This window comes from Vicugna pacos, chromosome 12 (assembly GCF_048564905.1).
Source record: "Vicugna pacos chromosome 12, VicPac4, whole genome shotgun sequence".
NCBI classification, from domain to species: Eukaryota; Metazoa; Chordata; class Mammalia; order Artiodactyla; family Camelidae; genus Vicugna; species Vicugna pacos.
In genome coordinates, this window is record NC_132998.1 from 15,253,384 (window position 1) to 15,279,078 (window position 25,695).

General features: G+C 34.0%; 1 protein-coding gene across 3 annotated transcripts in view; it reads left to right on the forward strand.

Moving 5' to 3' along the window:
• Nucleotides 1-25,695, forward strand: part of SCAF11 (SR-related CTD associated factor 11) — a 57,978-nt gene that overhangs the window by 8,639 nt on the left and 23,644 nt on the right. For 2 of the 3 annotated variants that reach the window (XM_072972938.1, XM_072972939.1), the window contains exons 2-3: nt 15,440-15,521; nt 17,664-17,821. In XM_072972938.1, coding sequence (XP_072829039.1) covers nt 15,461-15,521; nt 17,664-17,821 — 219 coding nt within the window. In that variant the 5' untranslated portion in view covers nt 15,440-15,460. Of the gene's footprint in view, nt 1-15,439; nt 15,522-17,663; nt 17,822-22,852; nt 23,022-25,695 lie in introns of those variants that run through there. The other variant, XM_031683076.2, reaches the window with a different exon arrangement.

Below are 25,695 nucleotides of genomic sequence, written 5' to 3' on the forward strand. Positions count from 1 at the left end.
TATTAAAGTGGCTTAATTTGTTTCAACTTTTAAAATATGGCTACTGGAAAGTTTAAATTTACATATATAGCTCACATCATGTTTCTATTAGACAGTGTTGCTCTAGGGATTATGATATGTATGCCAAAAGATTCACAGTCTACTTAAAATTAATATTTACCACTTGAAGTAAATGTCGAAGCCCTGCAATTCCCCCAGTGACCTTTATCTTATGGTTGTCACATGTATTACACATACACATGCAGTGAAAACCCCATCAGACAATTGATTGCTTTCAGTAATCATACATCTTTTATTAAAAGACTTAGGAGAAAAAAATAGTTTCCTATATTCCTAAATATTTATTACTATTTTTGTTGTTTTTCTTTGTTAATGAAATTTCAAGTTTCCTATCATTTCTCTTCATTCTGAAGAACTTGCTTTAGCCTATCTTTTAAAGTAGCCCTGCTGGTGATAAATTCTCTTTGTTTCTCTTAACTGAAATGTCTTTTCATTTCTGATGAATTTCTTCACTGGAGATAGAATTCTGGGTTAACAATTTTTTTCTAAAGATGTCCTGCCATCCTCTTGGGTTCCATTGTTTCTGGTGAGAAGTTTACAGTAATTTGAATCATTTGTTCCACCTGTGTGTTGTATATCTCAACCTACTTTAAAATTTTTTTTCTTTTATCTTTGCTTTTCTGCAATTGATTATGATTTTGGGTATCTTTATCTTTCTTTTGAGTTAATCCTATTTGAGGTACACTGAACTTTGTGAATTTTTAAATTTGTGCCTTTCACCAAGTTAGGGAGGTTTTTGGACATTATTTCTTGAAATATTTTTTTCTGTACCGATCTCTTTCTCCTTTTTCTGGACATGAATAGAACTTTGAATGTTGTTCTTAGGACCCTGAGACCCTTCATTTTCTTCCAGGCTTTTATTTCTCTGTTCTTCAAATTAGATCATTTCTATTGATGTTTCTTCACATTCACGGACTTACTTCTTTGCATTTCCATTCTGTTGAGACCTTATTTCAGGCATTGAATTATTCTGTTCTAAAATTTCTGTTTTCTTTCTTTCTTTCTTTCTTTCTTTCTTTCTTTCTTTCTTTCTTTCTTTCTTTCTTTCTTTCTTTTCTTTCTTTAGTTACTCTTTATCTGCTAAGAACCTCCTTCTTCTCATTCATTTCAGAATTGTTACTTTTTTTTCCCATGCAGCATAGCTTATTTATATAGTTAGTTTAAAACCATGCCTGACAAATGTGCTGAGTAAATATTACCTATAGCTGTTAAACATATACGAAAATCATTCATTCAGAGCTGTTTATTGGACACTCATTTGAAGGCATGGTGCTGGATCCTGAAATATAGTAAAGCAGGTAACAGCTTAACAGTTTTGAAGTCACTTGAGTCATTAAGAGTGTTACCAGTTCTCATTGTTTGAATATTTTTACTATCTAGTGACTTCAGTTAATATTTGTTTTATTTTCTGGCAAAGGGCAAATGAGTTCCAATCCTCCTGCTCCTTAACTTCACTGTATGTAAATGAAGATATCTTCGTCACAAAATACTGTTAAGAGTTAAATGAGATAACTTACAATATATCAGAAAGTAATAGCTAGAAACAGTGTGAAAAGCATACCCCAAAGTCCAGTTTTAGGGACATTTGAAGCATTTGAAATAAGATTACATTTAGGAGAAAATTCCTGTATTTGTCTATGCCTGATGCTAGTATGGAAGAGTGGGAGATTTTTGCTTTTTTTAAAAATAAGATTTCATAGTACGTAATAACATATCTCTAGGTTAGAATAGTAGTGTATCATAGGAGTAGGGTTGTGAAATGCTTCTTTATGTGTGAAAAAGTCATTTGAGAACACATTGATTATATACTTATGTAGCATCATAAAGTTGTATTTATCTCAGAGATAGCTGCCTGGGATGAATGTAATAAATTCAGATGATAGTTATAGCTAGAATAAAGAGAGAGTGGATGTCCTGTGTACTACACAAAGCAGTTCCCGCCCCCCCCCCCCATATTAGTTTCGCTGTAACAACTTGTACCAGAATGGAAATGACGTTTCTTGAGGAACCAGTCAAGGAATGACATTTAGCATCTGTACAAAAAAGAGACTAATTTCTAGAGTTGAAATTCTAATAATATAAGGTTTTCAAAAATCTTTTTTAACCAGAACAGAGCAGTGTTTCAGAAGCAGTGTTTGAACACTGCCCTTTTCCCCCCTACTGCTATAGATGAAATCCATTTCCATTCCTTTTATAACAAGCATTTGTGTGTGGTAGTTTATTGTCAGTAATTTCTCTTTTTTAATTCTTAGGATTTGTTTGTTTGTTTGCAAATGTTTTTTGTGCTTTACATAATTTTCCCATCTCCTTTTTTTGGGAGATAGTTAGACAGGGATTACCATTTCAATTCAGGAGACTGTCTGAGCTAGATTAAGGGTTAAATTAAAGAAATAGTTTACAGTTTTCCTGTTTTGGATTAGAAGAAAAGTATAAAAAGACACTAGTTCTTTCTTTGCTTCCATACTTCTTTCCAGGACACCTTTTCCTCCTGGTTATTCTGCTCGCCAGATGTGAGGTACATTGTTATTGATCCCAAGGGCTCCTGTAGTCCTTTTGGGAGGTTTGTTGTGAGGTGAATCTCTTAACACCTCACTGTTCTTTTTCCTTTTTTGTCTCTAATAAGCATGAGGCCTAATCTTCTAAATGTAAATTCTACTTTTCAAGATTTGTAATTCTTGCCTCCAACAGACCTGTGATACATGTTGAGGGATGACTGATGGAAAGAAATAAAAAATGTAAGAGCTTTAGTCATTTAAATTAGTAATGTAAATGAGGATGAGGAAATGAGAGTGAGAATCTCAAGGACAAATGAAGGTTACATAATCACCTCCTCCTTCTGTTCCCTCCTTCATACCTTAAGCAGAGGTGGGATTTATTAGAGAAGAATTGCATAAATATATATTGAAATATTGGAGGACATATAACATGCTACAGTTCTACTGTTTCATTTAGAGAAAATAGTGAAAGCTTGTATATATTATGATAGCATTCCAAACGCTTTATGGTTAAGCTATCCAGGCACTTAGAAGGCACTCACTTTTCTTTTTTTAATACACATTGCATTGTAGGTGTATTCTTCTCATAGAGTGGACGACTATCATGTAAGAGTGTAACTCAGCTGGGAGCCAATTGTAATTCCTATCTTCCCCCATACAATGAAAGATCTGCTAGCTCTGTCCCATCACTAGGGTCTTGGAATTGATCTGTTTCTACAACTCTGTCTTAGGATTTAGTGGGGTTGGGAAGTTGTGTCTTTTGCTTTTTAATCTCTATGTCTCCCCACTCAATAGATATGTGTTGTCTGTCATACTTTCCAGTGGTATAGAAGTGCAGGAACCCTCAGATACCTCTCAAACCAAATGTGGTGATGTAATTTGGGTGGTCTCTATGTGTTGGTGATAAAGATCCATTGGAAAGACTGAGAGTATGAAATTGTCAGTGAAAGACTCTCTGTGTTGAAAAAACTAATTTATATTCTAGCCTGAAATCGCTCTCCCATGTTTTACTTTTAAAAACATTTTAACACTTATTAACATATTGTAAAATTGACCTTTTTTGGATATGTAGTTCTGTGAATTTTAATACACATATAGATTTGTTTTAGCACCACCAGAGTCAAGATTCAGAATGGCTCTATCACACTCAGAAAACTACCTTGTGCTATCTTTGTAGTGAAACCTTCCCCTAACCCAGGCAGCCACTGATAATGGTTCTTTGTCACTACAGTTTTGACCTTTTGAGAACATCATATTGAATGCAGTTAGGTAGTATGTAATCTTCTGAGACTAGCTTCTTTCACTCAATATATTGCCTTTAAGATTCACCTAAGTTGTTGAATGCAACACCAGTTTATTTCATTTTGTGACTGAGTAGTATTCCATAGTATGGATGAATATACCATAGTTTATTTACTTTGATGAAATCAGTTTGTTTTTTCTTGTACTGTCTTTGTCTGGTTTTGGTATCAGGGTAATAATGCTAGACTTATAAAATGAATTGATGAAATGAAATGAAATGAAATGAATAATCTTCCAGACTCTGAAAGATTAAGCACTGAGTAAAATTCACTAGGAAAATTGTCTGGGTCTGGAGATTTCTGTTTTGGAAGACTTTTAACTACAAATTCATCATATTCAGATTTTTCCTTTGTAATTTTCAGCAATTTGACTGTGATCTGTCCAGGTATGAATTTCATTGGAATTCTCCTGTTTGGATTTGTGAGTTCCTTGAATATAGGGGTTTATGTCTTTCATTAAATTTGGGAAGTTTCCAGCCATTATTTCTTCTTGTCTCCTTTTCCTTTCCTTTCTTTTTTTTCCCCCACTGCACTCATTTTCCTCTCCTTGAGTTCTTGACATGGACATTAAGGCTTTGCACAGTTACTTAGGCACTAATGATTCTTTTCCCCAATGTTTTTCTGTCTGCTGTTCGGATTGGGTAATTTTTAAAATTTTCTTAATTTTTTTTAATTGAAGCATATGTGATTTACAATGTTATGTTAGTTTCTAGTATACAGCAAAGTGATTCAGTTGTATATGTATATATATTCTTTTTCATATTTTTGAGTATAGATTATTACAGGATACTGAATATAGTTCCCTGTGCTATACAAGAGGACCATGTTGTTTATCTATTTTATGTATAGTCATTTGTATCTGCTCATCCCAAACTCCTGATTTACCCCTCCCCCACTCCCTTTCCCCTTTGGTAGCCGTAAGTTTGTTTTCTATGCCTGTGAGTCTGTTTCTGTTTTGTAAATTCATTTGTATCATACTTTAGATTACACGTATAAGTGATACCATATAATATTTGTCTTCCTCGTTCTGGCTTGCTTCACTTAGTATGACAATCTCCAGGTCCATCTATGTTGCTGCAGATGGCTTTATTTCATTCTTTTTTTATGGCCGAGTGGTATTATGTTGTACATATATACCACATAGTTTTAATTCAGTCATCTGTTGATGGACATTTAGGTTGCTTCCATGCCTTGGCTATTGTAAATAATGCTGCTATGAACACTGGGGTGCATGTATCTTTAAATAGTTTTCTTCAGATATATATACCCAGGAGTGGGATTGCTGGATCATATGGCAAGTCTATTTTTAGTTTTTTTAAGGAACCTCTATACTGTTTTCCATAGTGGCTGCACCAATTTACATTCCAGATTGGGTAATTTCTATTGATACATCTTCAAGAATTTCCATTCTGCTATTGAGTCTGTCTAGTGTATTTTCTATTTCAGTTACTGCATTTTTCAGTTCTAAAATTTCCATTTGGCCACTCTTTATAGCTTCTCTTTCTTTGCTCTGATTTTCTAGCTTTCCATGTTTCAAGAGTATTTATTTGCTTTTACTTGTTGAAACATTTTTATACCTGCTTTATTTAAATCATTGTCAGGCAATTCACCCAGTGTTCTAATATCTGTGTCATCTTGTTGGTTTATGTTGATTGTCTTTTCCCATTAGCATTTGAGATTTTCCAGTTCTCTCTATGCCAAGTAATTTTGGATTGTGTTTTGGACATTTTGAACAACTTACAGGTTACTGTGTCAATCTGTTTCATCTTTATTATATCCATGGTATTCTCTAGGTCCCTGGGGGTCCCTTTTCTGTTTTCTAGCTAGAAAGCTCAGTCTTTGTTTATTCCACTGTAGTATGTACTTTCCCCAATTGCATCTTGAGCCAAGTGACAGGAAGACAGGAGAAAAAAATCAGTGAGATTAGCCCACAGTTTCTTCAGTCCATGAGGACGATCCCTTTCCCTCCGAGTATTAGGCTTCTGCTGCCACTGTTGCAGCCATCCCCGCCCCAGGGTTCCCTGGCAACTGGGGCACGGGGAATGAAGAGCAGTAAGGAAAATAGAGGTTTCCCTCACCTGAGTTGTTAGGAGACCTTTCCCCACTGCCTGGGCAGAGCTAGAGGGCTTTCCCTAGAATTCTCTCTCTCTCTCTCTCTCTCTCTCTCTCTTTCAAATGTCAAGCTTCATCAGGCCCAGGCTGGGGACTGACCTGAATGGGAAAAAATTGTAACTCACTACCAGATTACATACCAGATCCTGGGCTCTTGCCTAATCTACCTGTTATTATTTACCTTTTAATTTTCAGTTAGCTGTTCACTTATTCTGTCTAGGTTTTATAGTTTCATTCAGTGAGATTAACAAGGTAGAGTATGCTTATTCCATTTTACGCAGAACAGAAACTCCTCAGTCTCACTTACTATCTGTTTTAGAATGTAATGACAGCTTGAATCTATTTTGTATTTTAAACATGGTGTCTATATCCTGTCATTTTTTCCGACATATATGTGATCTTGCTGTGTATAATAGTGCAAGCCCTGCTGAGGAGATGATGCTTCATTAAATGTAGAAGGAAATAGGAACATTAATTTTTCTTTTAGATTAAAGTATTGTTTTCATGAACTCTAATTTTCCAAAATTATATTACATTTGAAAAACTGTTTTCCTGTTTTCAATTTAATCTGTTTTCTGCCTGAGGATTTCTGGCTTGCTTTTCACTGAGGAAATGTTTTGGGGTTTATTCATGTTAACCTTTTTAAAATGACTTATTTCAATAATTAGGTTATTGGTATGAGATAACATACTTCATATTAGTGGACTCTTTTGGCACTCACTTGTTGCAGACACTGTGCAAGAATTTTGGAGATGTTTTGAAGTATCTTCACTTTCTGGATTGATACATGAAGGTGATTTTATTATATAAGTGTGGCTGATTTCAGCTTCTTTACCTGGTAAGCAACAAGATACAGGATTATTTTTTTCATCAGTGAATGGTGCTTAGAGAACAAGCCTTTTTCTGGATATAGGTCCAAAATGAAGGAATTGACTATGAAAAGATGCCTTGAAATTGCTGTTGTTGATCAACTTCTTACAGGCAACCCAGTCACTGATATTTCCGTCAAAAACTGAACTAGAAAGTATTTCCAGGGACTGATGGATAGTAGTAACTGAAAGCAGAACATGTGTCTTATCTATTTGGGCTGCTATAACAAAATGCCAAGACTGGATGGCTTATAAAGAATGAATTTATTTCTCACAGTTCTAGAGGCTAGAAGTCCAAGATCGGGGTGCATCATGGTTGGGTGAGGGCCCTCCTCCAGGTCTAAGACTTTCCGTTGCATTCTCACGTGGTAGAAGGGGTTAGGGATCTTTCTGAAGCCTCTTTTAAGGCTCTAATCCCTTTCATGAGGGTTCTACCCTCTTAAGCACTTCTCAAAGGCCTCACTTACTAATAATACCATCGCCTTTAGGGGTTAGGATTTCAACATGAATTCTGGGAGGATACATACATTTAGATCATAGCAGCATGTAAGTGAGTAATAAAACAAAAATTGATTGAAAGTCTTCTAAGTTTTATATCCATTTCAGTTTTACTGTTGGTTGGTATTTATAAAGTTGGGGTGAAATTGAAACCATTGGCAGAAATGAAAATTTTGTTGCTGTTCTTATAAATAGATATTCTTATTTGTTGTTTCTTCATTGAATTTCTTTCTGATTAAGGCTTCTATTTTTAACATAAAAAATATGATACTGAAAAATTGGTAACTACTGTGGTTACGAATATAGAGAAAAATAGGTGCACTGACGGGACAAACATTTTATTTATTAAAGACCTGTAAGTTTTTTTTTGTAATTCATGGTGTTCAGTTAGATATTAATATACTCAAGTAATTGTGTGAAAATGTACTATTTTATAAAATTCAAGGAAAGAGAAAAGATACTTCTTTTTACCTCTTTGTTCAAATATTGTCTGAAAAGCTTTTTTCTGAGGATGTACCTTTATTGTGTGAGGTCAGGCACGGTGTATCTTTTATGTTTGCCTAATGGTCATTTCCATATAGGAAGTGTAAAATGGACAGGATATCTACTTACCTGTGTGCTCTTACTTGCATGTATCCTTCCTTTGTTTTGAAAATCAAAATCCTCACTATCATGTTAAAATTCACAATTCCATTTCTGAGTCCTTTAAAGATGGAAATGCAATCAGTAATGGTACAGAATAGTTAGGGGGCACAGTTAGAAAAATACATTTTAAATCCTTCGGTCTCAGTTGGGAAGCCTTTTTTTACAAAGGCGTGTGCTGCAAGGACTTGCTGATCGTTTTGTGCATCTACGACACCTCATGCTTACCTCCGTCACAGCACCTGCTGTCCTCTGTTGTAGTTGTTGGTTTTTGTTTTTCTCAGGTGCATCAGTGCTTAAGGCCTAGTGGTGCCTCAAAAATAGGGAGCACTGACTAAACATTTAACTTAACTAACTGGCTGTAGACGTGGGGAGTCTGGTGTGGGGCCTGTTGGAAAAAAGAGAAAAGTGGTTACTGATTAAGAATGCTTAAGATCTAGAGTTCAGAAAGTAATTTAAATACTAGTAGTCGTTGAGTTTCTGGGCTGTTTAAGTATCTTCTTGTATGTCTTTTTCTAAATTGCCTTCTTAGGTGATAAGACTAATCTGTTTATTTGTTGGGGTTCATATTTTTCTAACTCTCCATTGCTTTATTTTCAGTTGTTTTTTTCCTGTGTGCTGAAATGTGACTTCTGGTGCTTCTCTCTCACTGAACAAGATGTTTTCATTATTGTTTGCTTTCAGAACCTGTGTGTGTCTTCATATTTGCAGGTATACAGTCACTCTGTCAAAGTGTCTTATATTCTAAATAAATCACATACACCTTGGAGGGTCCTCTGTGATAAATAATTCTTTATACTGTACTATTCTCATTTTTTCTAAACTTAAGTAAGAGAGCAGCTGGGTGAGAGTGAAGTGAAATAGGACTAATTTTCATAATTCCCTCTCCAGAATAGTTTGATGGCAAACTGATTACTTGACTGTTCAACCTGAAGAATATTAAGGGTAAGAAGCCTTGTGAATATTTGTATACGTATTAAAAACTTTAATGACACTTTTAAGTACCACCTAGGAAATTGTGGTTGTAGCATTCCTTAAACATGACCTCTTGTTTTTGCTGGAGTTGCTATATGTTATGTATAGCATGTAGTGTTTTTATCTATACAAAGTAGAAAATATACCTATATAAAGTAGAAAATAAGATGCAAAAATCCTAGGGCTGTTTTCTTTTTGAGTCCTAGGTTTTGTATCTTGCGTCAACATTTTTATTTCCAGATAAACGGGAATCTTGATGAATTTTATCAGTATAGAATAAAGAACTTATTTATTTTTGTATAAGATCTACTTGAACTGTTTGACAATTTAAATTTTGTAAACTATTCATACTGTTCTTTCTATATGTGATTATTCTTTGAAATACAGGAGTTTTAAAATTTTGTTTTTTTAATAATGAGAATCTATGAGTAATGAGAGTCATACAGATTTATTAATCTTGAATCCTGTGATATACCTGGAATCCATTTAGGGTGGGGAGGTATTCATGTGTGTGTGCACACTCGCACCCACGCTGATTGTTGAGTACTTCTCTGTGCTAGTCTGGGTGCTGAAAACTTTGAGTGGATTATGTAGTTATTTAATCCTTATAATCACTGAAATGGTTACCACTACTCCATTTTATAGATGGGAAAACAAGCTTAAAGAATTTGTCACACGACTAGTTAAGTGGCCAACTAGTGATATTTGAACCCTGTTCTTTTCTAAAACCTGTGCTAAAGGGATCTTCCTGTCTATACTAAAGAGTGTTAGAATTAAAGCTCCAGCACCAAACATACCAGTGAAGGCTATTCTAAACAAAAACTTGTCAAAATAATTCATTTGCAGCAAAGTCTGCTTACAAAGTCTGATAAAATTGTTATATTGTGGAAATCAGGAAGGAAAAAAATTTTTGCGAGCATCTGAATGAGATTTAAAAAATTAGCAGTGACACAGAAGCAGGAGTCAATTGATTATGTAGCAAAGAAACTGGAAGGGAAATAACCATCAAGCTGAAGGAGTTAATTGCCTTAACCTCACTCTGAAGTGAACAAGTTGAAAGCACTAGAGCAAATATCCATGATCGTTTAAGCCAGATTGATAAAATAAATGTAGATAAATCAACAAAATCACACAGTCTTCAGGGGAATTTTAAGGAAACTCGAGGACAGCATTGCAGAACCATTGACTCAGCTATCTAGTAAGTAGCTGTCGTGCCATAGTACAGGTTGAATACAAATGTACATGGATGCCTATACTTAAGAAAGCTTGAGGGGCCCTCTGCAGTGAGAGACTGAGCCACATATCCAAAATAGGCAGGCAGTCTTCTATGGTCTTTAATAAGACTGACAAGCTTTTTCTGAAAAAGGCCAGATTGTAATTATCAAAGGGCTTTGCGAAGTATATAATTTTTGTGGTAATTATCCAGCTTTGCCACTGTAGTGCAAAAGCAGCCATAAAGGAATGACCATGGCTGTTCCTCAACAAAACTTTATTTACAGAAACGCTCAGCCAGTTTTTCGACCACTGGCCTATAATAGTGGAGAGTATCCCTCCCTAGACATCAACAGGAAGTAGCCTTGTCTATGGTTTCTCCCGGGGAAAATGAAAATTACTTTCTTAGAGGGAGTATCAGATTTTTGAGCAGTTAATTGGTAGGCACTTAATGATTTTATTTAAGACGGGGATTGGGATGGAAGATCCTGCATTCATAGTAATGGTAAACATTTGAATCCTTGTTATTGCTAGACAGTCATAAACACATTTTCCTGATACCAGTGCCCAAGTCATGAATCACTGAAGTACACCATACACCAAAGTACCTTATTGAATGCTCTCCCTTTTTTAAATTGAATTTTTTGCACAGAGGGTTGATTGGGGACTAGTTTATCTTGCTTGGATAAAGGATTAGAAATAAAGGATAAAGAGAAGTAGACTATCTGAGAGAGGTCCTGAGAATTGCTGGATTCTTGAAGACCTTAGCCATATGAATCAATATAGTATTTAGCACCTTCTTGAAGTGTACTTTGTCCTTGGCTTGAATATGTGCAGCATAGCTCTTTCCCCGGTATCCCTTTCATTCAACCCTGGCTCTCATTTATCATATCATTGCCCTTCTGTGATGTAGTCTGTAATGGAAGGATTGAGTTTGGAAATGAGGGAACTAGAGTTCAACTTCCTCGTGGCCATTCATATGTCCTTCTTCTTTTTTCTTTGTACCAGAAGGATCTGATTGTACCCTTTTGACAAAATATTAGTAGACTTGATCAATTTAGTTGTTATTCTGAAATATTGACTTGTATTTTATTTTTGTCTTGTGTTTACCTTTCTCTTCCAATTTTGTCTAGGGGAAACAAACTGGGCAAGCAACAATTTTATTACTCTTCCCAATTGTTCTGTTCTTACTAGCAGTAATAGTAATGATAATAACAGCCATTTGTTGCATGGCTTTGGAGCTAGGATTTGAATCTCAGTCTGTTGAATTCTAATATTCGTAGTCTTAACTAGGATTCCGACATCTTTAGGTACCGTGGGCTTGCATGAAGGACAGTAAAAGGAAGCAAGCAGAGGGAGTTTTGAAGTGAACTGGAAAGGAAAGGTGATCTGTTTTGTAGTACGTGGAAGGAAACAGACTTTGGAAGAGAAAAAGATGAAGAGAAAGGAAGAAGGATAGGAATTTTAAACAGCCAGCCAAGGCTAAAAAGTTAGTTTCTATTCCCAGGAACCTCTGGCCCCTTCTCTGATTCCTTGAAGCTTGAAGGGCCCTAGCAGTTACTGCAGTAGAAGATACATTGTTAGCATCCCAGGTATAACTTGAAACAGTTTTCTTTCATAGAGGGTGGGGGTTACATCCGAGAGCTGTGCTGTCTAGTAGAGTATACTAACCAGTTGACACATTGGACTGCTTTTAAATCAATTAAAATTTAAATAAAAATTAAGGTCGTCACTCCCACTAGCTACATTTCAAGTGCTTGATAGAGCAATTCAGTATTGAGCAACACTATTCTAGAGAACTGAACTGTCTTATACAGCACTGTTACTTGAGTGCACTGTAATGCTGGCTTAGGACTTTTCCATGTATTCCAGGGTTGGTGAAGGAAAATGAGTTTTGAATTCCTGAAAACTGGTTGGTGCCAATGCTTTTTTTCACTCCAAAATCAAAGTTGATGGCTTTTATGATAAATACAATTTTTATATTGGGTCGTTCTTCCCAAACTCCTTTATGTATGTATTCAGAATAGTATTTCTGACACATGAGGAACAATATATAATGAATTAGAAAAGGGCAGCCTGGAAGATAGAAGTACTTCAAGATAAGATAGGAGTAAGAAACTTTTTTTAAAAAGATATCTTAACCTGGAAAGGTAGAGAGCCTGGGAAGAGACAGTAAAGATTGAAATTTGTAAATTAAAATCATCTGAAAAGTAAACAACTTACCTAAACTCTAGAATGAACGTGTATTCTTTTAAATTTGAAGTAAACTAAAATTAAAAGAAATTTTGATTCGACTTTAAGATAGTTAACTTAAACAATTTATGAGTAGAACCAATAAGTAATCTAGGTCGAATATGACTTATGATTATAGAGTCATAAGTAGTTAACATTGTGAAATTGAATTATATCTAACTTTTCAGGTAACCATAAGGAAGGATAGTCCGGCCCACCTACAGGTTACCTCTTAGGTCTTTTATTGACCACAAATTACTGGCTAGAACCAGGAGTCTGTATTGTATTCCGGTGCTTCTATTACTGGAAATTCGCAGCAAAACTAGTATTAAAAACCCTGGAGTTTTAGATTTAAAATTTGAGTCTAGGCAGATAAAACAGGTAAACATGAACAAGTTATGAATTTGTAAGTTGTTGAACTGAAACTTGTGACTTTTATCTAGTGAAGTGCTAAGACCCTTTCATTTTGAATGGTAAAGTGGCATAATTGCTTTTAGGTATAGAAACAGTTTAATACATGATATAGTCCAGAAGAAGCACACACTTCTAAAAAAATTAGAAACACTTTAAATAGTTTTTTAAGTGTATTTCTAATATATGAGAAAATGCAGTCTGTAACTTGATTGAGGTCTCAGTTTCTCAGTGATAAACTGTTATTACCTACTTCATTGCATGAGTTAAAATAGAGAAGACAGTATTTATTGTGAAATATTAATTATAAATTATACTTGACACATTAATATATAAATACAAGCTTAATATTTATCCTTCAGGGAGGAAATGTGAAAATAGCATAGATTTAGACTATCCAATAGGACGTAAATTATTCAGCTGCATAAAGGGATGGTTATATTACATCTTCTGAGAACTTACTAGGCTTTTAAATGTTGTGTTAATTTTGAAGTTGACATTTTATTACATGGAATTAACTCCAATTCAAATACTTTTTTATTCTCAGATTTTTAGGATAATTGGGAAATGGTATGGTACAAATGTCCCCACATAAAGAATTGCACTCAGTTAATAGCTCATGCGGGAGCATAACATGACTGAAATCAGGCGGCTTGGGAAATTGTCTAAAGCAGTGTCTCTCAGGCCTAACTGCATGGGAGTCTTGTACAGATCTTGATAAAATGCAGATTCTTGCTCACTAGCTCTAGGGTGGGGCCTGTGCTATCTTGCTTTTGTAGCAAGTTCCCAGGTGATATTGATACCGCCCTTCTGAGTAAATACTGAGAAGGATAGTAACCTATGACTATCTGAATATTTTAAAGTAATCTTCTATTCTCAGCCATTCCATGGTTCTAGTTGCTCGAGTCAATACTTCAGAATTATCCTGGACTCTTGCTCTCTCACACTTACCCCATATTCAATCTGTCAGCAAGTCCTGATGGCTGCATTTTGAAAACTCTGCTGGAACCTGAGCACTTTTCATCACCCTTGCTACTGCTCTAGTAAAGCCACTGTCATCCCCCCTCTGGATTACTGCGGTAGTCTCCCTGCTGGCCTCTGCTTTTCCCTTTGCTGCCTCTGCTTAAAACCCACTCTTGGTCCATCTCACTCAAAGAAGCCAGCGTATCTGCTTTAGCCTATAAGGTGTTACATGATACCTAAATAGCACTAGAACTAAAACAGATGTTGCAAATGTAGGCTGAGTGGGAATTTTTGTTTTTGACATTCTACTATAATTATGGCAGACTATAATTGAATCAATTTTAAAAAAAAGTTACTCCAGTCCTGACTCATTTTGAATTTTTAACCTACTAAAACCTTTAAATCATTCTTGTATGTGTTAGTTTCTTATTTCCTGCTTGGATTTTGAACCAAAACATGGACCTTTGCATTTCTCCTTATTTAACCTACTAGAGAATTTTCCTAGGCAATATGTACCTTTAATGTGGAAACTAGCATGTGTACATTATTTAACAAAGTAATAGAAAAATCACTTCGTGTACACATGGAAGAATCATAGTGGATGAAATTGGGGGTCTCTTGTGCCTAGATAGTCGAAAATATATTTGAATAGTTCATTGCTGTCACTTGTCTTCCATCAATTCAAGAAGGAATTCTAGGAGTTGATTTAAAAAAATAATTTTACCTCATAAATTTGTTCCCCTTTACTAACAAACTAACTTTCTTTCCTCTGTTTCTCATTTTGCCTCTTGTAATAGTCATTTTCCTAGTCTTCTAGGCCAGAATAATCTTTTACTCCTTCCCCATATTTATTTAGTCACCAGATCTCAGAAATTCTTCAGCTCTGTAATTTCTTTCTTTTCTATTCACTTTACAACCAATTACTTTAGCTATGCAAACATCTCTGCTTCTACTCTCTCCCTACTGTAATCCATTCTGTGCTTTGTGGGCAGATCATTCTTTTAAAAGGTCCATTTGCATCACTTTTATCATGTCAGTCTTCTTTAGAGGAATCTGTAAGATTGAATCTAAACTTCTCAGTCAATCATTCGTGGTGCATCTGTAATTTAGCCCTATTTGATTTGTATTGCTCTTGTTACCCTCTCTGTAATCTTTCAGATGAATTTCTTGGCTTACATCCCATCCTTCCTCAGTACATACACAAAGTTGCACAATCCCCCACTTAACTCTTCTTCTTTGTCAGATTGGCTGCCATTTTATTCCTTCATACTGTGTTGCTCCTTAAATGCACTAAGCTCCTTAACACACATAACCTATGATAGTCAATGAAAACTCCAGTCCAAATTGCCCTCTTTTCTCTAATCTCCGATTGTGTTTATGTCTGTACCACAAAGTTTATCATTAGTCTTTGTTGCTTAATACTTTTATAAAGTTTCACAATCAGTAAGACTGTGTGCTTGGTGGCAAGGAGTATAAAGAGTACTGGATTCTCCGAAAAATGTACTGATTTGGCCTGTATTGTGTTCTTTTACGTGTAAAGTACTTCTTACAGCTCAAGTTTTTTTTTTTTTTAACATATATATATATATATACACACATACATATATGTGTATATATATTACTGGGACAAGGCAAATATAAAAATTCTCTATTATAATTCATCCTATAGGAAACCGTTTTTCAAGGAGAAATGAAGAAGAAAACTCTATATACCCTAAATGTGGGAGATGAGGAGTATGAAGATATGGAAGGTAACTTCTTTTTTATAAAGCTTGTGTATTGAAAGCAAAATTTAGTGTTTCCAAACTGTTTGTATACATTTCAGAATAACACAAGGAGTTTTTTTGTATTTGCATATTTTTTGTTCTTGAAATCTGAAATAATCTTCCTGAATTAGAAATGCACACTTTTTTGCACCCCCTCTTCTCATGTCTTATGTTCAATCTGTCCAGGTTTTTAATTTGTTGGGCTCTTTTCTTCTTACATTTTTGCTCCCTTCTGATTAGGAATGACGTATTTTTTCTGTTTTTATTGTTACTGTCCTCTGTTTTTACTTCATCCCTTTTCTTCTTTCTGAAAAAAATCTTAAGTTCCTTTAGTGAAAGTCTATTGGTAGTAAACTCTTAAGTTTTTGTAATTTTTTTCTCTTCAAAACTATTTAAAGATAGATAAATAATTCTGGATTGATTTTTTTTTTTTGTCTCTTAGCTTTGAAGATATTATTTAGTCATTTTCTGGTTTTCTTATTTGCTGTCAAGAAATGTGTTTTTAGCCTAATTGTCATTCCCTTGTAGATGATCTATCTTTTCCCTCTTTCTGCTTTTAAGATCTTATTTTCATCTTTGATGTTGTACAGTTTTGCTACATTTTTTCTAGACATGGATTACTTTCATTTCTCCTGTTTACCATGCCTTCTTGGTTGGATCATGTTTTTTGTTTGTTTTTGTTTGTTTATCGTTTCCCAGCCATTACTGTTTTAACTATTTCCTCCCCTTTATTCTCTTCTTCTGGACTTCAATTAATATGTTAGATTTTGTTCTGACCTCATTTCCTGAACTGTCTTTCACAGGTTGCATTTCCTTCTGTGTCTCTTAAAGTCTAGATAACTTCTTCAAGTCTTTCTTCCAGTTAATAAACATTCCTTTCTTCCAGGTCTAATCTGCTGTTAAGTCATTCTGTGTAGAGTTTGAAAGTTCTGATATTTGAAGCCAGTGGATGTCTAAATAAATTAATAATAAATAAATATAACATATAAAATATAAATACAAAAGTAAATCTAAACACTTTCTTGTTTCTGCTGATTCTTACTCAAGGCAGCGTATTTTCTCTGGTAGTGTTTGATGACAAGTTCATGTTTGATTGGTTTCATCTGTGACTCCTGAGGAATAGCCTAAATTAGGGATGCTTTCCTCCAGAGGATTTGTATGTATTTGCTTTTTTCTGAACCCATGCTGAGACCATGTTAGCCCCATGTGAGGGTCTTGGCTTGATACTGGAATCTCCCAGGATCAGTCCCCCTACCTGGGTTGGTCCCAAAAGTTAAGTCTCCAGGTATGAACGCTGGTATGAACACGTGCTCCCAGAGTGATCCCACCTTTTTCATTTGCTTGGTATATGTACTGTGCACATTTCATCTGACCATTTCTTAATTTTTGTTTAATTTTATGTTGAATCTTGGAGTTTCTTTTACTTGAGCCAGCAATGCATACTTTTTTATGTGTTGATTACATTGCTGGTAGGTGTTTATATTAGTACAAACCCCAAGGAGTATAATTTGGCAGTATCTACTCAGATTACAAATTCACTTACACATTGATCTAGCAATTCCATTTTTAGGATTTTATCCTACAGATGTACTATTAAAATGTGATATGAAAAGTTTTTCATTGCAGCATTGTTACAGCCAAAGGTTGAAAACAAGTGAATGTCCCATCCATAGGTTGAAACAATAACAGAAAAAATGCAGAAGGAGGTTTATGTGAAGAAGGTTTGAAAGAATCTATATTGGGATTTGCTTGTCTATGCATTAAAGAAACCTTTGGAAGAAAAGAACAAAGTTAACAGTTACTTGTTGAATTGAGTGGAGCTGAATGGATGGGGATAGATTTGAGTGGGAGATTTATCACTGTAACTTTTTTTTACTTTTAAATATTTGAACCATGTGACTTAATTATTTTTAAATTAAATTCATTAAAAATTCTTTCCACTCTTCCATTAAAAATATAAATTAGTAAATGTTGGGGGTGCTGTGCTGCTCAAGTCGAATGTTTCTTATGGTATATCTAAGATCTAATTACCTTGAGCCCTTTGAAGTATCTAGTCCATGATACTGCCACAAACATGCCATTTGGTCTGGAGAACTTGAAAGTGTATATGGCTTCTTTACTTTATAGGTGAAGAAAACAAAGATAATACTGTTACCACTGGTCTGTTGTACAGTGAAGCTGACAGATGTCCAATATGTCTCAGTTGTCTGTTAGAGAAGGAAATTGGTTTTCCAGAAAGCTGTACTCATGTCTTCTGCTTGACCTGTATTCTTACATGGGCAGAGGTGAGTATGAGAATAAGTATTAAAAATTACAGTATTTTAGTTCCCTAGCATTTTATTCCACCTGAAGAGTTCAGACTGCCTTTCATAAATTATTTCACAGTAATGTTTTTTCCCCCACTTTGGACAGATGTCCCTGTATTGCTCAAATTTTGTCAGTTTATTTCCTTCTAAAATTTTTATGTTCAGCTTTTTGTCTTTTATAATAAAGAAATTTTAAATGCGTATCTTTTTTTTTTAATCTTAGTAACTTTATGGAAGTAACAGATTAAGTATTTTTTCCTGGTGGAAATGCAGTAATTCATCTTTAGTGTACTTAACCCTTTTGAGGTGATACCTGTTTAATGCTAATAATAACACCTTCTCTCTGCTATGTGTTTTTTATTTTTCAGAGAATTTTTATGTAGATTATTTCATTTCTTCTGTATATCAGCCTTGGGGGATAACCAGAACAGATGTAATAGTGTTCTTCCATTTTACAGATGAGGAAACTTGGATTTTGTGTTCTGTAACTTGGCCGAGGTCTCATAGCTTAACAGGCAGAAGTAAATTTACAACTGCATTTTCTAATTCCTGTTTTTAATTTATTATGAACTGATTTCAGAGTTAGAGATTATCGAGGTTCTTCATAGACAGTAAATGATTAAGACACAGGACAATTTGGGACTTCTGATGTATTACGTTGATTCAGTTCAGGCCAAGCAGATCACGGTGCTGTACATTGAATACTCATCATGAGCCCAATTGCTGTGAATTGTGAAATAAAACTTTAATTGTTGTATTGATCATGCTGTATTTTCTGAGCTAATGATTTGTCAGTGTGTAAAAATTAGTAAAGGAGACAAATCTTAAAAATATTTTTAACATTAGCAACATTCAAATTGATGCCTTTTAAGCACATTGGAATTAAACACTTATTGCATAATTGGGGTTTTCAAAGTTCTTTGTTTTACATATTTCATTAATAATATGGAAAGAACGTAACTATATGCTGACTCTATGGCCGAGTTCTGGGAGGGGGGAAAAAGATTTACTATACCAATTGAATTCATAATAGTATACTTGGAAACAGTTCTAATTATAGATTAAAGCCTAAACCGGTCTTTGGCAAGAAGGGACAAAGGGTAGGTGAAAAAGTATTTTGAGTTTAATTATTTAATGTAATTGTAAATCTCTGTGTTTTTAGGAGTATCGACTAGTGAAATAAGAATGCCTATTTTTCTTTGCCACCCAATTAATGATTTCTTCTGTGTTGAATGTACTGCACCATGGTTTGTTTTGTGATTAAATATTTTAAAAATAGAAGAGATTTTGCTTCCAATAGAGAAGCAGTATTACTGGATGGGTAGAAGTCTTCAATTCAGTGCTTTTTCTAAGACTGTATTTGGTGACCATATAATTATGAGTTTTAGCAACTATAATTTGAGTATATGTTTTTGTCTATGAAGAATAGAATTTATAAAATAGATTTGATTCTCCAGCCTTCGTTACACTCTCCATGCATCTTTGATACAGCCATAAGCTTTATCATGGTGTACAAGTTCAGATTTCTCTAGGGTATGTATCTAGAAGTGGTACTACTAGGTTGTAGTCTGTGTACATATTCAACTACTAGACAGTGCTGAACTTGTCTGTTTTTTAAGTCTTGTTGAATATTTTTAAGTTGAAAATACTTGATAGCATACATAATATTGTGGTCAGCACTTTTCTTGCATGTACTATTTTCCTTCTTTGTGTTACTTTTTAGGATATAAACATTTTGTTGAAGCCAGATTACTTGTAAAAGGAGTACTTACCTGCTGTACAAACATAAACTGTGATGGGCAGTGAGGGAGTTGTGGTATTCTTTAAGCAAAGGTAGTGAACCTCAAAAGCAAAGAGTAGACAGAGTATTCTGAATTATTTCTTTGTCCCAAATCAGGATAGCAGAAATCAGTTAAAGTTGAGAAGTAGCAAAAGCACAATCTCCTAATAAAATGTTCGTCATAAATAATAAATGAATACTGGTTAACGAAATCACTTAGGCTTTGAACTAAATGTTCAGTTTGAATCTTTTATTGGCATGATAAAAAATTAGATATGTCTTGACGTATATAAGCACTCTAACAAGTAGAAGCAGATTTCATATCCACTAGTGTTTTTATTCATGGCCATTAGGTATTAAGATTTTCCTCTCATTTTCTTCAGTCTCTTTCTATTTTTAAAAAAGAGACATGTAATATACTTTGGATTTCAGAGTTAGAAATAATTGTCTATATTCAGACTCTGCTAACCGGCCAGGCCCTGTGCAAAGGCTTTCTTGTGTATTCTTTCATTTAAATCACTGTGTTAATGTTTATTTGATATTCAAAGCAAGGATCCTGAACTTGGATTTGTTTCTAATTACTTCAAGGGATGACCTGAAATTAAAATAACTTTTAAAAGTTGATCCATAGTTTAAAATTTTAGTAATGTTCACTTCTATACTAGGAAGGATGAAATCAAAAGTGAAATTTACAGTGGTTTGAAATCTACATAGTAAGAAAAAAGTGCAAAATGTATTCAGGATCACCTTCCTAGTCTCTGTGTCTTTTAGCAAATCAGGTGAGCTATCTGAGATTTATACTCAGGGTTCACTAAAATATGATTCTGAATAGATATCAAGAGCCAAGAAGAGGGACTTACTTTCACCCTCATATTTTAGGCTTTGAAGAACTTCTCTGTAAGAGACGAGTAAAGTTAAAGTATGTAACAGTCTAGTGTATTTATTTTGGACACAGTCTTGAAATTTCTCATGTTCTTAAAGTATCTATATCCAGAGTCATAATTAGTTTCAATCTCTTGAAGCTTTAAAATTTTGGTTCTGTGGTTACTTAAGATAAAAACCATCTAAGGACTTTAAAGTGATTAAGTAGCAGAATTTAGTCTCTAGATATTTCATAGAATCTACTTTCCCTAGGGCAGAAAGATTCAGGATATTTAATGTGTCCATTCTGACTATATTTAGTTTCAAGGATCTCATAGTAAGCCTGTTGGTTTATAAAATAAAAATGATTATGTAGAAATAGGATATTGATCTAAACAAAAACACTAATTGACACATAAGGAAAGTTATTCTTGTTAATTTAAAGCATTAACATTAGAACTGAGAATCTGGAACTAAATACACTTAAGTTTATCAGCCATTTAGAAAGGTACTTATTTTATCCATACTGTGGGCAAAAATATATTCTGAACATATTGAGAGTGTTTAGTTTACACATAAGTTTAATCTTGAGTGTTTGAGTTTGCGCATTTTAAAGTAGATAATTATGTAAAGGCAAAGAAAATAAGATTTATTACTTGACATGTTGCCAAGAGGTAGTTAAAATGTCGACCCTTAAACACCTAAAGCTTGAGGACTTGGAAACACTTCATGTTTGAAGGAGTTCGGAGTTTTTGCTCTGTTTAAAGGGACCTGTGATATATGTGATTAGGAGGTTCCTTATTGCCACGGGGGTTCTTTCTCTTTTAGGTATGTTAATATTTCCCTTATCTTGTAGGTAATTTTTAATGTGATTAACTTCCCCACTGTAAGCAAATTATCCTCCCTCAACGTATTTCTCTCAGTCCCCCATTTTATATCAAATGCTGACAGCTTCAGTTTGATAAAGTAAGGTTAACGAAATCAAAATCGGACAGTTGGCAAAGGGGTGTTTTCTCTCATGAGGCTAGAAATGAAGAGTCTTACTGTGGTGATGTACAGTTCTTGAAGAACTCAGACAGCAGTGTTCAGTGCAGACAGGCAAGGAATGTATTTTTAAATTAATAATACATACCAAAAAAATCAAAATATGACTAGTTGACTTATTTCTTGAATACTAATGTGTTTTATATACAGATATTCCTTTATGCAGTGAGTAGAAATTTATACATCATTCTGGTGATTTGATTGCTGTTCAGTAACTTAATTCAGCAAAGTATTATTGCCTGGACTTTCCCAACAATTTTTCCTAAAATTTTAATTTTTCCTTATTGCTGAAGTAAACCAAACCTCTCTGTTTTGTGGTACTCTGTGAACAATAATTTCAGCTTATTTGGGAGCACTACTATTAGTCCTTATCTTTGTAATTTGTAAAGCATTGTCAAATACGTTAATTTAATTAATTATTAACAACCTGTGTGGTAGGTGATTCAGGGGTTTCTGTCTTCATCCTTAAAGTGAGTTAGAGAGCTTGCTAGTTCTGACTCCTCCAGAACTTGAATTTGTGACTAATTATTCCAAATCCCCAGTTGTTTTCACTCTGTGGATTAATCCTTTGGTAAAACCTTTGATAGAGCAAAGAATATTTTCATACTGTGAATATTACCTAACGCATATTTGTAATAGATTTTCATTTAATATTCTTTTTTTTTTTAACCAGTTGGGTAAATTAATGTATATTTCTTTTTGGCCTAGTTTTAAATGTCAGAATTTGTAAAATGATTTGTATAGATAGTTTATGGGATTTTCTGTTTTTAGGCTAGAAAAAGAGAGTCTTAACTATTAAAAGTTAAAAGAAAAGGAAGATTATAAAGTAATTCTACCCAACTGTTGCAGTGTATCTTTAAAAACATGAAAGCATTCCCTTTGAGTAGTTAGATAAATGCTTTCTTGCTGTTAGTTCTATCACTGACAGCCATTTGTCCTGTAGGGATACATCCCTGAAAGCTGTTATAAGGAATCATAGTTTGACTAATGTGAATTGACAAGTACTATCTTGGAAGAACTGGTTAAATGTGATAGTGTACATGTAGGCCGACCGCAGGTGAGCACTTTCTTCAGAGGTACAGGCTAGGTACCTTGGGAGCATCGACGAGAAAGGATAGGTCCTGGTGAATAGCTTTAAAACAAGCACCAGCCTCTAGTGGTATGCATTCCTAAATTTTGAATTGCAGTTTTATGTAATGTGTTCACTTGTTAGAGAGAGAGACAGATGTTCTAGAGAATCCCGTGAACAGACAAACCTACCTAAAGCGTAGATGCTGAGCTTTAGTCTGTAAGCGCTTACTTTAACACTTCCTTTCTCTCTCTAGGAGGGGCTATCGGTAGGCAGCCTTTGTGATTGAGGATAGAGCAGCAGCAGGAAGCAAGAAATATTAGAAATCAAGAATCCTGAATTCCCAAATAAGGAAGGTTTCCTGTTCTTACATTTAAATGTGGGTTTGTCTGAGCTGGGAATTTACAACGCTCCAGAATACTAGGGTATGTTTTACTGACATCACTAGGAAGATTATTTTTTTTCTATGAAAATTGCCTCCTTAATTTATATAACCTTGTGTAACCTTAGCGCAGAGCATTCACAGTGAAATACATGCTCTGTTTTAAATACACATTACATTGTAAAGTAGTGATCAAATTCTGTTAATTTTGTAGCTATATCACAAAGTTGAATGATGATATTGGATTACTTTGGTTATGATACTAATTAAATTAGATACTTTAAAAATTATTGAAATGAAAGTCATTGTTGCTTTAAATAGATGAGTAATTGATGGGTATTGTTGTATGTAAGGAAACAAAATGGTGAATAACCAAGGGGTATTTATTTTTGTTGTATACAAGGAAAATAAAATTTAGGATAATTTTCTTCAAAACTAAAAGTATATTTTTAAGCAGAATTAAGTATATTCGTTAAAGTTTTTACTTTACTTTTAAATGTGAATTTTTAAGACCACACAACTTAAAAGCTAAATTAATTATTTTAGTGACACAAACTCTGGAAACTAAGATTAAAATACATACCTTTGAGATTTTCTGAGTGGATATTTGCTGGATTATAAGGGTGAAGAATCCTTAGGAATGCCTTAAAATTAGGCCAGTGCAAACCATTTTTAAAAACCTACTTGTTAAAACTTTTCTATTAAAGCTGTTTGATCATCATGTGATATGTAATTTTATTCTTTAGTACCTATTAATAATGGTGTCTTTGAACTTTGGCCTGTGCTTGTGAAAAGTAGCCTTATGTTTTTCTTCCAGTATATACATTAATGAAAAAAATTAAAGATCCATTTAATTGTTAAAATCTGTTTTGATTTCTTTTTCATTAAATTCTTCTTTAGTCACTATAAATTTATTGAAGTATGCTGTGAAGGCTTAACTCAGGATAATTGAATTTCTTTTCCATTTCCCCTTTGAAATCCTCTGCTAAACTGTTCTAAGGTCAGAAATGGATATCACTTCTTAATAGCCATAGCAAAATTATTTTGTCTACAGGTAGCTTGTTTTCTGACCTATGCTTTTTTAACTGGGGAGGATAACTTGGCTTTAAGAAATTTTTCTGATGGCTAAGCCTGAGCCAAAGAAAATCTATTAACTTATTTTCTAGTGTTAACTGGATTATCTTTAGGAAATAAAAGTATATACGGATTATCATAATATATAGCAGTGGTTTTTCAACTACAACTTTCCCCCCCTGTTTTCTTTTTGTTTTTGAAATAGCAGTGGAACCCTTTCCTCAGATGAAACCTAAGACAAATCCATGCTTAAGGAAAAAAGAACAAAAGCAAAGTCTTACTCAGAACCCTATTATCTGAAACAGATCAAAATGGAATGGCTCAGGTTAAAAACTCTGTCAGTTTGAAGATGGTAAAGAAAGGAGTGCCATTTAGCTGATGTCAGCAGAGGAGATTTAATAAAGAAGAAGATGAGATTGTGTAATTTGAAAGTTTTTGAAAGATTCAGTGCATCTGATATAGAATAAATTTTTTGAACACAGTGGCTTTCTTTGGATCTTAGTAAGTGTTACAACTTGAAATAGATACAATAACATGAAATACTTTAATTTCCATATGTGTCATGAACTTTGGAAATTCCAACAAAAAGTCATTAAGAACTCATGTCTCTCACATGTATGTATACATCTTATTGTGAGTTATCTTTTTGTTAGTGAACCAATAAGCTTTTTTACTTTTAGTGCAGTGAAGCCAGTTGATGTGTGGAAGAGTTTACACAATACTTAGCATATGCCATTAATTCCTATAATTAAGCTTCAGATTCTTACTGTCTACAGTTTTACAAATGAGATAACTAAGACAAAGAAAGGCTATGTAATTTGCTCAAGGTTATATACACAAGGACAAGTTACGAAAATAGACAGTAAATCCAGAGTCCTTATACATCTATCAATAGTTTTTTTAAAAAATATTGAAGGAAACAAATTTTATTACTGTTTTATCTTTTTAAAGAATGTTTATCTAAATTTACCTTTAAAATAGGAATAAAAATATATTTTAAAACCTTGGTAAAAAATAAATACATGAAAGTTTCCATTTTTTGAATTCTTTTGAATTATAAATGTTGTGTTCATACAACCTCTAGTCTAAGAAATTTCATGTGGTAAATGTTAATGTAAACAATCACATAGTTATGTCGAGTTGTTTGAACTAGAATTGCTATTTGCAAGGCATTAAAAAGATGTGGACAGCTTTGTTGCTACTTGTAGCAAAGCTTCTTAAGGTCAGGTTTTCTGTAGGGAAAGTAGTAGCATCCTAAATCCATAGTACTTGGAAGTAAGCTGAGCTGGCTTCTGCCAGTCTGAACCGATAATATAGTAAGGTCACATTTTCTAATTCAGATATGGTGTAAAGCATTTTTATCAAGGCCTACCTACTTAGGAAAAGAAAAATCACTTTGTAGCAGTGTAGTAAAAAGTAGCTCAATTTGTATTTTGGCTGCTCCCAAAATGACTCACAGGCATTGTGAAAATGTATTATATGATCAAAGGACCACACACAGTCTGTTCTACCTGTACTGGCATAAGCATATCTTGATATGTGCCAGAGTCCAGAAAGCCAAAAATCACATTTTTTCAATAGAGAATATAAGATAATTTATCAAAATTCCATTATTGTCTTGTTTTTAGATTATTTCTATTAAA